The following is a 13,745-nucleotide window of genomic DNA, read 5'->3' on the forward strand; positions in this document are numbered from 1 at the left end:
TTGTCAGAATCTAAAGTACACCAAGAGGCTGAGAAGGCTATTGAATGACACTAAGATGACACTCTGTCCTTGAGAATTACAGAAAATAGAACAGCCAGAGCTGTGCATCCAGTATTTTGCTAAGAAAGCAATATACATTTGTGTATCATAACAGGAACTTCTGGCTTGATGTTCATCTCTTATCCCAGTAGACCTATTTCTTTGGTTTATAGTTATTGCTATTTTTGTTTTTTAAACTGGGACAAACATAGACTGTGTATCATTTTTAAACACATCTATGACTATAACTATGGCTGTTGTAGTTATTTAATTTTGCATTACTGTTTATTAGAAACAATTGCTGCCAGTTTAGAACATTAAGTGAGTCCCTAAGTCCAAACCAAATCAGCGCATTTACTCCACCCACTGAACGGCGCTGTTCAATAGGGCTCAGTCGTAATAGTACTAACGAAGAAGAAGGGGGGAGAACCCGGATGAGTGGTACATAATGCGAAACGGGCCTCTATTCGTCCTTTTCTTTTAGCGTTAACCACGTTGTTGGTGTCTATTCCTGGCTCACCGCTGTTCGCTTGATTTTCTTCCGAATAAGTCGGCCAGGGTTAAAAGTAACCAATAATGGTAAGTGCAGCTTGGTCATAGCTGTAAAAATTGTTGTTTTTAAGGTTCAGTGTACAGTTGCGATTATCTAGTCTTCGAACAGCTACAGAGGCGGTATGCTAGCCGTATGTTGCCAATATCCCTCCAGACAGTATTTCAAATCCCGACTGTTATGTCTACCTGCTTTTCGCTGATGAAAGCTGCCTGGCGGCATGTGAAAGCCCATATTAATTGTTAGACTGTCCTCAATTCGTCATACGCTTACCACCACCATTTATTCTAAAGTTCACAGCTACGTCTTGAAGAAGTAGCTTCAGCTGCCACACCTAAGCAAACTCACCGAACAGTTTTATAGAGTGAGTTCTTAACTCTAAACTTATAAAAGTTTGGACTACCAACGTTATAGCTTCCATGATTCGTTTAAGGTCCCTGGCCGTTTCATTGGGAATAAGGTAGCATGCTGAAAACTACTTTTGAGTCGAGAGCAGGTCTGCTAACATTAGCTGAACACGTGGTGTCCCCTACTATGACGATACAAGAAGTCACATTGCATCCAGGAGCATGCTTTACACACTATACGTTGTTCTAAGCAGTCAGTAAAGACGTCATTGTAGTGAAATGTTGACTTGGAGATGCGGCGCCTGTTAATAAACATTAGCCGCTGTTGATGCTCCTGTGGTGCTCTGACGCTTCCAATCGACGTAGGGACTAAATCAGGGGTGTCAAACTGGTGCCATGGAGGGCCAAGAGGCTGCAGGTTTTCATTCCAACCAACAACTCCTCCAGGTGATTTCACTGATCACCCTACCTCCAAACAGAGAGGCGGGACTAATCAGTGAAATCACCTGGTGGAGTTGTTGGTTGGAATGAAAACCTGCAGCCTCTTGGCCCTCCATGGCACCAGTTTGACACCCCTGGACTAAAGTCAAATCAAAATGAGAACCACGAGTGTAACTAAATTTAAGTTTAAAATCGAAGTGTCACAACATGATTTATCTTTAGATATGTAGCTAGAAGGGTGCGGAAATGGTTATCGCACCAAACAATCTTGAATCTGGCTAAATGTTTATGTTAGACTAAAATTAAGTGGAGATTATCTTAAAGGGGAAAAGTAACACTTTTGTACAAACTAACATGATGTTGTTTTTGAATATCCGGAAAATAGGACTGCTGAACTACCTGTCACACGTATTGATGAATTATTCAACACTTGGCATTTTTTTTTTTTAATGAAATCCAAAGCAGTACAGCTACATCAGTTTGTTCTCGGCCTACAACTATTTTCATTGTCAATAGTTTTTTTTTTTTTTTTTTTTTTTCATTTTGGTTGTCAAATCATTTAGTCTGTACTGTGTAGTGTTAAAAATAATTATAAAATAATAAAGTAAGCCAAAAGTGGTGTCTTCAGATTGCTTCCCAAGTCTGACTAGTACCCAAAAAAACAAGGTGTTAAATTTATGATATAAACAGAGACTAGTAAGAAAATATTTCAGCTGCAGTCAGCAAATGTTTGGGATCTTTATGTGATAAATGACTAGAATATACATTTTCTGTCTGACGAATCATTTCAGTTTGTTCAGGTCAAGGAAATGTGATTTTGGAAAAGGGGTTTCAGCTTTTTGATAAATGTCCTGTTACTTGCACAAACGCAGGCTTTCAAGGACAGTGGGAAAGCTCCTGTTGAGACCGAGGTGGCCATCCACCGCATCCGCATCACTCTGACCAGCCGCAACGTCAAATCTCTGGAGAAGGGTAATGAATTAATTTCAGAATAGTAAACTGTGGAAATAGTTTGAGTACTGACCTGAGCTATGAGGATAGAAATATTATATTGATTAACCCTGATGACTTTATACGCTATTCTGAGCCAGGATTTGAATGTACACTGACCTAGCTGCTAGTTACTAGTTTTGAAAGTTTTTTTGTGACCCTCAGTCTGTGCAGACTTGATCCGGGGAGCCAAGGAGAAGAACCTGAAGGTGAAGGGACCAGTCCGCATGCCAACCAAGGTACTGAGATATATGGATTATTTTTTTTTTATTATTATTGATATATTGGGTGGTGTTAAGGAAGTATTGTCCACATGTGATGGGATGTATATTACCCCTTTTCCACCAAAGCGGTTCCAGGGCTGGTTCAGAGCCAGTGCCTGACTTAGCACCGGTCCTTTGTTTATCCACCACCCAAGCACGAGCTAAACAGGTTCCAAACCAGTTCCAGGCAAGCACCAACTCTGAGCAGGGGCTAAACAGAGCGCGTGGGCCAGAGAAAGAACCAATGACATGACCCACCACGTCATTGGTGGGCGGGGTTACAGACCCAAACGGGAACAGCGAACACTATAAACGTATAGCTAAACATAGTCATTCGTTCCGGCCATGAATACGACTGGTAGCCAGCGATAAATGCGTTTTTTTTGCCTCTGGATTGCAGTGTAGGCTTGTAAAGACACAAGCAGTATTTGCATCACTACGTCCATTTGTCATCCATGTTGGTTATTGTGATTCCGAGCGAGCGTCTCGCACACCCACATCATCATGTTTTACACTGACGTAATGACGTGGGTCTGACTTGGCTGCGGTTGGCTCTTGGCCAGTGGAAAAGCAAGCCGGCTCTTTGTTGGAACCAGTTAAGCAACGGCTCTAGCACCAGGTTCTTGTTGGTGAAAAAGGGGCATATGATGGCCTTGCATGACATTTTTTGTTTTTCTTTGACTCGTGATGTAAATGCTGTTTGAGGTTTTCTGCTCTGATGGAAGTAACACTCTTGTCCCATCCCCTCCAGACTCTGCGAATCACCACCAGGAAGACTCCCTGTGGTGAGGGCTCCAAGACCTGGGACCGCTTCCAGATGAGGATCCACAAGCGTCTGATTGACCTGCACAGCCCGTCAGAGATCGTCAAGCAGATCACCTCCATCAGCATCGAGCCGGGTGTGGAAGTTGAGGTCACCATTGCAGACGCTTAAAGCAAACGAGTAATACAATAAAGAAAGAGAACAAGGAAACAGTTGTGTGATTATTGGCAGTGCTGACACAAGTTGGAAAACATGTAATACTTTGACAATCAAAAAGGCACAACTTCAGTGGAGTACAGTGGTCATGGTGCAGTTAGCATTGGTCATTTGGCTGGTACAGAATAAAATTGCAGTTGTGGCTAGATTGTGGTGTGGTGACAGCACACATTAGTCAGGCTATAAAGTTTCACTAGCTTGAGAAGTGATTTTGTGCTGTGGCTGCTTGCTAGAAGCAGTAATCAACATTAACAGATGCCACCACTTGGTCCAACAATACCCAGTTCCCCTCTAGCAGCTAAGGCACATAGTTACCTCTCCATTCTCACCTGCTTCTTGAATGTTTCTGCAAAAGCAAGTATTGTTAGCCACATTGCAACAGCAATGATACATATAAAAATGGCTGACATTCTGACCATCCTGCTATGTTGATTTCAATTCCTGTTGTATTCCAGCTCAAGTTCTATGGGGAAAAAAGCTTGTAAATATTTGCAGGGTTGGGTTTTGGATGTTGGTGTGACACTGCTAACTGCTTACCCAGGTCTTTGCTGTTGAACATTAGTAAAATAAGGAAAAATGACCTATTGTGAAGTTGTAAAAACAAACACCATACCTGTTGGCAGTACAGAAAAATGTTAAATGGGTTTCAAACAGCATAGGTAAGTTGGGCTGCTGATGGTTAAGGTTTACAGTTGACCCCACCCTAGTCACTTATTGTCAGAGACCAGATTTACCCCGCTTGGGTTCAGGTCTGCTCCGAAGACTGTAGTCCGACATGTTTTCATTCCAAGGTTTTCATTCCTGCATTTTCATGGTTGATATAAAATGGATACCAAGGGGCAACATGAAATTTCTGGAGTAACCACCGATGAATATTACCCCTGTGGTTTGATCTTTGTGCTTACTACACTTTTCACCCCGACACCAGCATCCATGGCTACACTACAGAGCAACTGAACATTGTAGCAGAAAATAAGGATAAACTGATCCACATTACAGTAGTACAACATGTAACAAAGGGGAAAAAAACTGATGTAGTTGTGTTCTGTATGAAAACATGTAAAAAGAAAATGGGAGAAAAAAAAATACAAACGTGTATATTTGCAGTGTATGTCTTTCAGAAATGATATCCACATCAAAAAACGACTAATGGGGTGGGAAAAAAATTAGACATTGGAAACAAGCACTAAATTTGCTGTAAGCCAAAACTCGGATATAAAGCTTCTTGGCTCGTGATCTGAAAGGTAGGCTACTCTCTGTGTGTGTATGTGTGTGTGTTACATGGGGTGTTTGCAGGGACCAAACGTCCATATACATTGGGGGGACATGTCCCCCCCAATATTGCTGGAATATATTAGCAATTCAATAGCAAATTCAATATCTGTCCCCGCCAATGTTGAAATGGTGGTTTTGGCCCTGGGTGTTTGTAAGGGTGAGATATAAGTCAGAGATACTTCTCTTGATTCAATACTTCTTGAATCTCTTGATTCAAGAAGTATTCTGTAGTAAAAATTAAACAGGACATCACACCATTAAAAAAAAAAGCCAGGCAGACTTGGGCTGTGTCTCAATTCAGGGGCTGCAGCCTTCCTCTGAAGGCCATGAAGGCTGAAACAAGCGGACTCTGAAATGGGACGGTCTGGGGTCCGTTTCACAAAGCAGGTTTAGTGAAAACTCTGAGTCTGTTAACTCTGAAATGGGGAAAACTCTGAGTTTTCCGTTTCACAAAGGGAGGTAACTCAAAGCAGAGAAAGAGGGGTAACTAGCCTGTTTCACAGAGGGAGGGAACTGAAGCTCTCGGTCAGTTACCGCAGTAACAGACTCCATGAAACTAACCTGGTCGGGACCAGGTTTTTCTGCAGGCTGCAGATATATCCGCCCTCTTTCAGCCACACACCGTATTTAACTTCCTCATTCATTCAGTCAACAGGCGAGTTTTGGCGTTTTGACAACAACATACAAATTTGCCGCTACAGACGGCGGCGGAAGTGAGCAAGAGGGGCGGACTTCAGGGACGATGTATGTAGTGTGTCCCAATAGTATGCATATGCATGCATATTTAATAGGCCTACTAAATTACATACTTTGTAAGGGCAGCTGCAGTACATACTAAAAGTAAAAAGTATAAGTATGTGATTTGGAACGCAGGGTATATGTCTATGGTCGCCACTCTCTCTCTCTCCAGGCACTCTAGAGCACCACAGCTATAAATAGACAGCGTCAATGGAGCCCCGATTTGACGAGTCACCATGGCAGCGGGGAAGCGTCAGGCTGCGTTTTTTACCCCAGTTGAAATGGAAATCTTAATGCATTCATAGAGCGAGTTTGAACATGTTTTTTTTTTTTTTTTTAGCTTGACGTTACACACCGGTACGTCTGCGCTGAATACACCCCAGCTGTTCTGGAACCGAAAACTCAGAGTTTCCTATTTCAGAGTACATTAACTCAGAGTTCGGGGTAAGACTCGGAGTTTGTTGAAGCTGCTTCGTGAAACGGACCCCTGGGGTGCATTCAGCGCAGACGTACCGGTGTGTAACGTCAAGCTAACGGAAACGATAAAGCTTTGAACAACCTGTTGCATTACGCAAGCATTGCAAGTATGGAAGCCGAGAGGGCCATTCTCCTTGCGATTGTAGCCGAAGAGCTGTCTGAGCAGGACATTACTTTACATGGACCATTAATTATAGGGGTACTGCAATACATTCAATGTCCACTATGAAAAAAACTGTTATTGTTAAACACTGTTTCCAAGATTTGTACCATAGGCCTACACAAATGAGTTTTAAGTCATAAGTTGAATAAAAGTTGCCATATTATTGAAAAAACACAAACAAACAATAAACTATGTCTGATTTATCAGCACAGTTAACACATAGGCTACATGTGCTTTTACCTCTTCAAATGATGGGTAACATTTTAAACATAGGCTGCACTAATATAGCGACTTGGAAGCTTGGAAGTTGCACAACTTGGAAGTTGCACAACTGGCATGCGAAGGGCAGGGGGGGGGGGGGGGGGGGGGGGGGGGGTGCTTGAACTGCTTCAACAGTGCCATGACATCTACCCTACACCTCAAAGCAATAATGAAGTTCAAAATATACTACAGCCTAGAGGCTTTTAAATACAAAGTTGTCATACAGAAATTTCACAGACACAGGCATACGATAATAATAATAATAATAATAATAATAATAATAAACTTTTTAGTAAAACTCAAACTCTTTCAGTTCACTGTGTTTTCTAGTAGTTCTTCTAGTTTTCTATTGTTACTTTTCATTCATTCACTGTTCCCTTTGTGGTTTGACTGGTTGTAAAGCATATAGCATAAAATTATCACCCAATTCTGTTTGACCTTGTTAGTCAACTTCACTCCAACTCATTACCACCAATTTTACACTTATTTTTGGAATGTATGGTCAATAGACCTAATTTACATAAAATTATACCTCATTTTTGAGTAAAAATAAGCAGAAATTCTGAATTATTTTGACTATAGTTAAACTCAGGCATGGATCAATTATCGCAGACTGGTATATGTGAAAATGAAATGAAATCATTTCAAATGTTTGGACCACCACCCAGCACCACCCAGTGATGGACGGATCAAATTGACCAGGGAATATCACGGGAGGGGAGAAATTGAAAAAAAAAAAAAAATAAAATAAATAAAAAAAAATCCATAATTCAATGCAAGTAGTGATCATCAATTTTATTTGAAGTGAGTGTCACAGAGAACCATCTGCCATTTTCAGGCAGTTATATGGAAGAAAATCAAATCTTAAATATAAAAGAAAAGTGAACACGGGTCAATTTGACTCAAAGACCACAAAATAGATAGATAGATACTTTATTCATCCCGCAGGAAATTCGCAGTGGTTAACTATTAACATTTAACATAATCAACTTAGCCAAAGCTTCCAAACATATGTTGTCTTCGATCATTGGACTTACAGTGGCAGATGAAGATGGACTCCTGGCTAACAAGCTAAACACCGGTGATGCGCAACGCTTTTCCTCCCCTTTTTTTTCACCGGTGAGCAAGTCCAGGCGCTGTTTACAACCAGATGGAGTGACAGCGGGGACGGCCAATCACAGATTAGCACGAAACGGGAGAGCCAATCGAAGAGCTTGTGGGCGGTCTCAAGGGAAACAGGCTTCAGCTTGAGCGGCCGTTTTCCACTGGGTCCGATATATCTATATCTATATATCTATATCTATATATATCTATATCTATATATATCAATAATATTAAATTGTTACAGAATAATAAGAACTCAATATCCCATGGTTTTCATAATGCCAGATCTCCCACTTATTTGTACTTAAGTAAGTAAGTAAGCCTTTAAAAATGCATCATGTGCATAATAATAGCAATAATACATAAACATAGATGGTAATAAACACTGAGATAAGTAATTTAAAGTGAGCAGAATATTAATAACAATGCATAAATGAAACAAAATTTGCAGCTCTTCATGGTGCTTGTCCAAAGCTGATCTGAAAGCAGCTTCAGGCTTTGCAGGGGAGGCATCAACATCCATGTTGCTCTGAGAGAAACCCTTCAACTGCTGCTCTGCCTGCTCGCTGCACATGGAGGCTGCAGACAACTCTCCTGCTGCTGCTGCTGCTGCTGCTGCTGCTGCTGCACTCTGGATCAGCAACACGCTGAGAAGATGACAAAAGACATGCAGACCTAACAGATTTTAGACTGCAGGGCAGCCCTCTCTCTCTCTCTCTCTCTCTCTCTCTCTCTCTCTCTCTCTCTCTCTCTCTCTCTCTCTCTCTCTCTCTCTCTCTCTCTCTCTCTCTCTCTCTCTCTCTCTCTCTCTCGGGTGTGGGCTTGGTCTGGTCAGGACAGTCAGATTAGATTAGTTCAGATATCAGATATATGTCCCGAAGGAAATTCGTTGTGGGCTAAAAGTGCCAAATACAGCTGCACAACAACAAAAACAACACAGTCATGTTAGGTTGACGGTACTGACAAACGCGTCATATTAAATATAACCCATGAGTTCAGGCTACACAGACGAATTGCTAGGGAAATACAAACCTCTTGTCTCCTGGCAGAGCTCCAGCCGGCTCACCGCGGCTCTGTGGCCGGGCTGTCTAGCTAGTTTCTGGAGCTTCTATAAAGAATTTGAAGTTAGTTACGTCACGCCGCTTTGCATTGTGGGGCGTCTGCGCCATTTTTGAAGGAACGTGAATGTAAACAAAAGGATTGTATTGGGAAAACGAAAAAAAAAAAGAACATGAGAAAGAATAAGAGCTAGGGGAGAGGAACAAGAAGAAAAAGAGATGGAGAAGGAAAAGGCAATTGAAGGAGGACCCTACTTTGACAAACTCAAATTAAACGCGAAGCAAAGGGACACAGAGAAACTGCAAGTTATTAACGGTGTTGATCCATACGTTTTGACGACAGTCTGGCCGTCCAGGAGTCTGTACAGAGATTTTCGTGACGAAGCAGCAAAAGTGTAATTTATTTGATGTCCCACCGCAGCATGCATTTTATTGACATTACTAGGCAGGATTCAAAATGCAGGCTTGTCTGACTGTCTTCACTTCTCTGTACCGAACAGCGGTCGCTTGTGTGACTGGAAGTCGACGTGCGTTCTGAGGTGAAATGCGGGAGCAATGTGTGCATAGAGCCCATCCAGCCGTATGATAGTGATGGGAAAATGAAGCTTCATGAAGCAATGAGGCTTTCCGGCCCATTGCTTTGCCCTAAGGTTCACTACTCGAAGCTTCATTCAGAGCTCACTAGCCCCATCTGCTGCTAGAGTTAAACTATGACAGCCAAGTCATTTAAATAGATTTCAAATGTTAACACAATGACGAGTGCGATTAAGCAGTGACAGAAAATGAATGGATGGATGTTATCACAATATGGAATAGTGTTTAATCCCTGTACAATAACAATTAAGTCTAAAGTATTTTATACAAGTCTGCTCTCCCTTTTTATTCCTAATAAACATTTTCTATACCTTCTTTCCCATTTTGGTTTGTGCTTTTCATGGCCATCAGTGTTTATTATTTATTGAACACATTAGGTGTTGTGTGTTGGAAGTGCAGTGCTTAGGTGACAGTATGTTAGGAGGGGGCAGGGAGGTGAGAGGGTAATCATTTTTATTTAAGAACATGACTTTTTTTCCACTGTTTCTGGTTTGAGGTGATTCCTAACTACTGGTACTACTAGTACCACTTAGTTAGTTAGTTAGTTAGTTGCAGTAGAAGTCTACTGCAACTAACTAACTAACTAAGTGAGTAACTAACCGTATGCTTTCAACGACTACCACTACTGATTATAATACAAACTGCTACAAACACGCGAACCAAAATACCACCTACTACAACCGACAAAGCATCGCGGTTTTGTCGTGCTTTTATTTTAAAAAACGACACGCAAAATGAACCAGTCACGTTACCTGTGTAACGCGAGGCCTCGTTTGTAATTGGTCACGTGGTTTTCAGCAAAACAATGCAAGCCTCGAAGCGGGGCTTCGTCAGACACGCCCCCTTCATACTCTGTACACGCCTTGAAGCCTCAGCTTCAAACGTCCCATCACTACCTGCGTTTTAGGTATCCTTTGAAATGATTTAAAATGGGACAGCACAGACACGCCACAGTGGCGCAGTCTACTGATGGGAATTCCGGCTCTTTTTAGAGAACCGGCTCTTTTGGCTCGGCTCACTAAAAAGAGCCGGCTCTTTCGGCTCCCAAGCGGCTCTTCAGATTTTTTGTTGCTTAAATTAATTTATTACCAACAATAATGTAAAATTATGCGCAAAATGAATTACTAATGTAAAAAAAAAAACATGCGTTGTGTTTTTTTATTATTATTTATATATGATTATTATATAAATATGCCTTTATTTATTCACTCTACATAGTGCTACAAAACATATATTATAAAATACAAAAACAAACTTAACTATTTACAGTTGAATTGAATTGCTGTACACACTGCAGCAGCAGCAGTAGACACACTTCACCTTCATCAATATCAGGTTCAACTGCTTGTGTTTTTTCTTCCCATTGCACTGATGGGTGGACAGTTGTCATGTGCCTGTGCAGGTTGTTAGTGGAGCCGGCTCGATAAGAGATGTTTTTCTTGCAGATTCTACACTCTGCCTTTGTATTGTCAATAAAACTGAACTGGATCTATATTTTACTCCTTTTCCTGCTGTCACTCATTTTCTTAACTCCACCTTTCCAGCGCGTTCATGTTGTCTCTCCTGGCCCCTCGCTCTCTTTCTCTCTCGTCTCTCTCCCTCCTGTTCTCCTGTTCATGTGTGTGTGTGTGTAACTGCCGGTCCGGGGTGAAGCGCTCAGCGCAGACAGACGGCACCCCACATCTTGACCAATCACGTGCGGCTTTCGCAAAAAAAAAAAATAACCAATCGCTCCCGAAAAAAAAACGGGAGCCGGCTCCCGTCGTTCACTTCAAAGAGCCGGCTCTTAGAGCCGGTTCGTTCGTGACCGACCCATCACTAGCGCAGTCGGCCTTCAAATGCAGCCAGGGAAGGCTGCAGCCCCAGAATTAGGTACAGCCTTGGTGCAATGATGCCCCCTCCCCCTGTCCCCGCTGATTGGTTACTCCTGGTGATTTGCCTGGCTTCTCACCTGTTTTCAATTAAACCAGATGGATTTTGTCAGCAGACTAACCTGCAGCTCTGCCAGAGGGACTGCTTAGAAGTCATTTTCCAAACCAGCTTCTTGTATACAGCCACAGATTCATGAGCTGAATCAGGCACATTAATCAACAGAGACTTTTCTGAGCTGTCTTGTCTTGAGATGACTACACCTAGTGATTTGACCAATGAACAAACAGTCCAGATGCAGCCTGTTGCTGTGGACTCCACATGTGTTGATCTGCCTGCCAGCATTTTACATGCAGAGGTAATATGATGTTAACATTCAGCTTCTTGAAGCTTTTAAATGTCTGTCCAACAGCTCGCCTTTTAACATTTTGAATAACTTCTTGTACATCACATTTTCAAGAGCAGGAGTGGTGAATTAGAATGTATGTCCAGGTTAAGCTGACCATCTTACTAATTACTCAGAACTGACATGACCCTGAACAACCTGGCCTGCTCTGGTTTTGTTTGGCTTTGGTCTACCTGTTGTCATGGGTTTTTCTAGAAGGAAATGCCAGGCAGAGCGGAGCAGCAACAGAGTCTGAGGGTTTACCTGAGAGTCAGGCCCTTCTCCAAAGAGGAACTTGCTGACAACGAGGACCAGGTACAGCACAGCATTCAATTTGACAGGTGATACCAGTCAGCCTAGTTGTCAATTCAAAAATAGTCTAGATCAAACTAGATATGGCCAGAGGTTTTCAAAGCATTGCTGTCAGTGCAAAAAAAACTTGTTAAAAGTAGTTTTCTTAGTTTAAAAGGAATCATGCCATGCAATAGCCTAAACATCTTTCATTTGGATAAAAAGAGTTCTGGGTAAATTTACTTTAAGAGTGAGCTCAAGGAAATGAGCTGTGCTGTGGTAGCTTTTTGTCTGAGGGGAGGGCCACAGCAGAAACTCAGACACTATGAAAACCCCTGCTTAGACTTAAGTGAGCAAAATACTCTACACAACAAACATTCATACTACTATGAGTGTAATACTTTCTTACATGATACTAGCCTGACTGATTTAGACAAAGTTTAAAAGCTCTGGAGACCAAAGCCCACATTCAGTGATAAATTCACTATTGCTAACGAGCAACAGATATGGGTTTTTGAAGGCTAAAAGCTTATTTTACATTGATAGCTTTTTGTGCTGATGTGCAGTATCTGTTTTTATTATTATTATTGTTATAAGGGCAGCTCATTTTCGGGTAATTTTTTTTCACCAATGTCATGACAATTTTGTGCTAATTGCCTTTTTTCACAGGCCTTTGAAATTAAGTCAATTAGCTTTCAAAGAGTTTAAATTGTATTGTCATTTTTGAACACCGATGAATCATGGTGAAATGAAACCAGAATGCATTTTAGCAATTTTTAGTGAATTAAATGACAGTAAAATTAAAGGTTTCCTTATTTTGCTTAGGACCACCTCAAACAGTATCATGGACCCCACTTTGAAAACTCTTGATTTAGACCATCATGGGATGCTAGAACTCTCTATCTGTCCTTGCCTGGGTAAATGTTTCCATTCAGGTTTCAGTATATTGCCAGTTGTCTTCTTCTCAGAGTTGTGTAGTGATTGAAAGCAGACAGACGGTGATGCTGCATGCACCAAAAGGGTCTGCAACCATGAAGAGCAGTGAGAGGGGCATAGGCCTGCCAAGCCACAAATTCACGTTCTCTCAGGTGAGAAACCCTGGACTTTACTTTTTATTTCATACAAAGACCAGTTAGATTGTACAAGACTAGATATACTACAGTCTGACTGCTTGAGGGTCACGCTTAAGCTCCTGATCCCTTCAGTGTTAGCTAATGTTAGACAGGTGCACACTTTGTGGCATTCATTTCCAGCCAACAGGGATTGTGCTATAATGTGCAGCCACCACAATCATTCTAATGGTTAGGGTGTGCAAGAACAGAAATTGAATGGAGTAGAACGGTCTGTCCCATGCAGGAAAGGGCCTGAGGTTGCATTAAAACACAGGTTACTGCGATCAGTACACAGAACATGGTACGCACACTTATCCAGTGAGCCATTGAGGCACCCCCAGATTTCAGTTTTGGTAGTGGTCATGTAACACAACAGGAAACACAAATTCAAATGTTCAGGTTTGTTTTAGTCATTTCTGCTTTTAGGTTACACAGCACAACATATCAGTTCTCAAGCCAGTGTGAGACAATTCACGGACCTTTTGACTTGTCACTAGGGGCGGACTGGGACAAAAAATCGGCCCGGGCATTTTGGACCAGACCAGCCCACCACCTTCGATAATGCACACCTTTCTGGTCTTTTTGCTCTCTTAAATGTGCATACCAACTGTGCAACTCTTTAAAACCATAATGCCATGCAATTAGTTAACGGGAATCAGTGAGAGTGGACACATTAAATACTTCCAAAAAAGTTATTTATTAACACTACAAAACACTACTAAAAATACTCCACCACTCCATCACAGTGATGAATCTTAAAGCAGCATCCTATTGGCAGCATCCTATTGGGTGTGCCTATGTGTTTCAGG

General features: G+C 41.7%; 2 protein-coding genes and 1 non-coding gene across 4 annotated transcripts in view; all 3 read left to right on the top strand.

Moving 5' to 3' along the window:
• Positions 1–461: 461 nt before the first annotated feature.
• rps20 (ribosomal protein S20) lies at positions 462–3,603 on the top strand. The gene is made up of 4 exons (XM_030079788.1): positions 462–618; positions 2,250–2,349; positions 2,533–2,606; positions 3,382–3,603. The coding sequence occupies exons 1-4, from the start codon at positions 616–618 to the stop codon at positions 3,562–3,564; spliced, it is 360 nt and encodes a 119-aa protein (XP_029935648.1). The 5' UTR covers positions 462–615; the 3' UTR covers positions 3,565–3,603.
• Positions 2,403–2,470, top strand: LOC115379333 (small nucleolar RNA U54). Its single transcript, XR_003930240.1, has one exon. It is a non-coding gene; the product is annotated as a small nucleolar RNA U54 (small nucleolar RNA).
• Positions 3,604–11,257: 7,654 nt separating the features above from the next.
• The window catches only part of LOC115379092 (kinesin-like protein KIF20A), a 55,893-nt gene continuing 53,405 nt past the window's right edge, over positions 11,258–13,745 (top strand). The window contains exons 1-3 of one of the 2 annotated variants that reach the window (XM_030079772.1): positions 11,258–11,506; positions 11,750–11,848; positions 12,793–12,912. In XM_030079772.1, the coding sequence (XP_029935632.1) occupies positions 11,402–11,506; positions 11,750–11,848; positions 12,793–12,912 (324 nt within the window). In that variant the 5' untranslated portion in view covers positions 11,258–11,401. The remainder of the gene's footprint in view (positions 11,507–11,749; positions 11,849–12,792; positions 12,913–13,745) is intronic. The other variant, XM_030079773.1, reaches the window with a different exon arrangement.

This window comes from Myripristis murdjan, chromosome 20, assembly GCF_902150065.1.
Source record: "Myripristis murdjan chromosome 20, fMyrMur1.1, whole genome shotgun sequence".
Lineage (NCBI taxonomy): Eukaryota > Metazoa > Chordata > Actinopteri > Holocentriformes > Holocentridae > Myripristis > Myripristis murdjan.

What these genes read in the sequence shown, in the direction of transcription:
- rps20 (XM_030079788.1), top strand. An exon ending in CGTCAAATCTCTGGAGAAGG is followed by an intron (nt 2,350 to 2,532) that starts GTAATGAATTAA and finishes TGTGACCCTCAG; the next exon opens with TCTGTGCAGACTTGATCCGG. An exon ending in CAGTCCGCATGCCAACCAAG is followed by an intron (nt 2,607 to 3,381) that starts GTACTGAGATAT and finishes CATCCCCTCCAG; the next exon opens with ACTCTGCGAATCACCACCAG.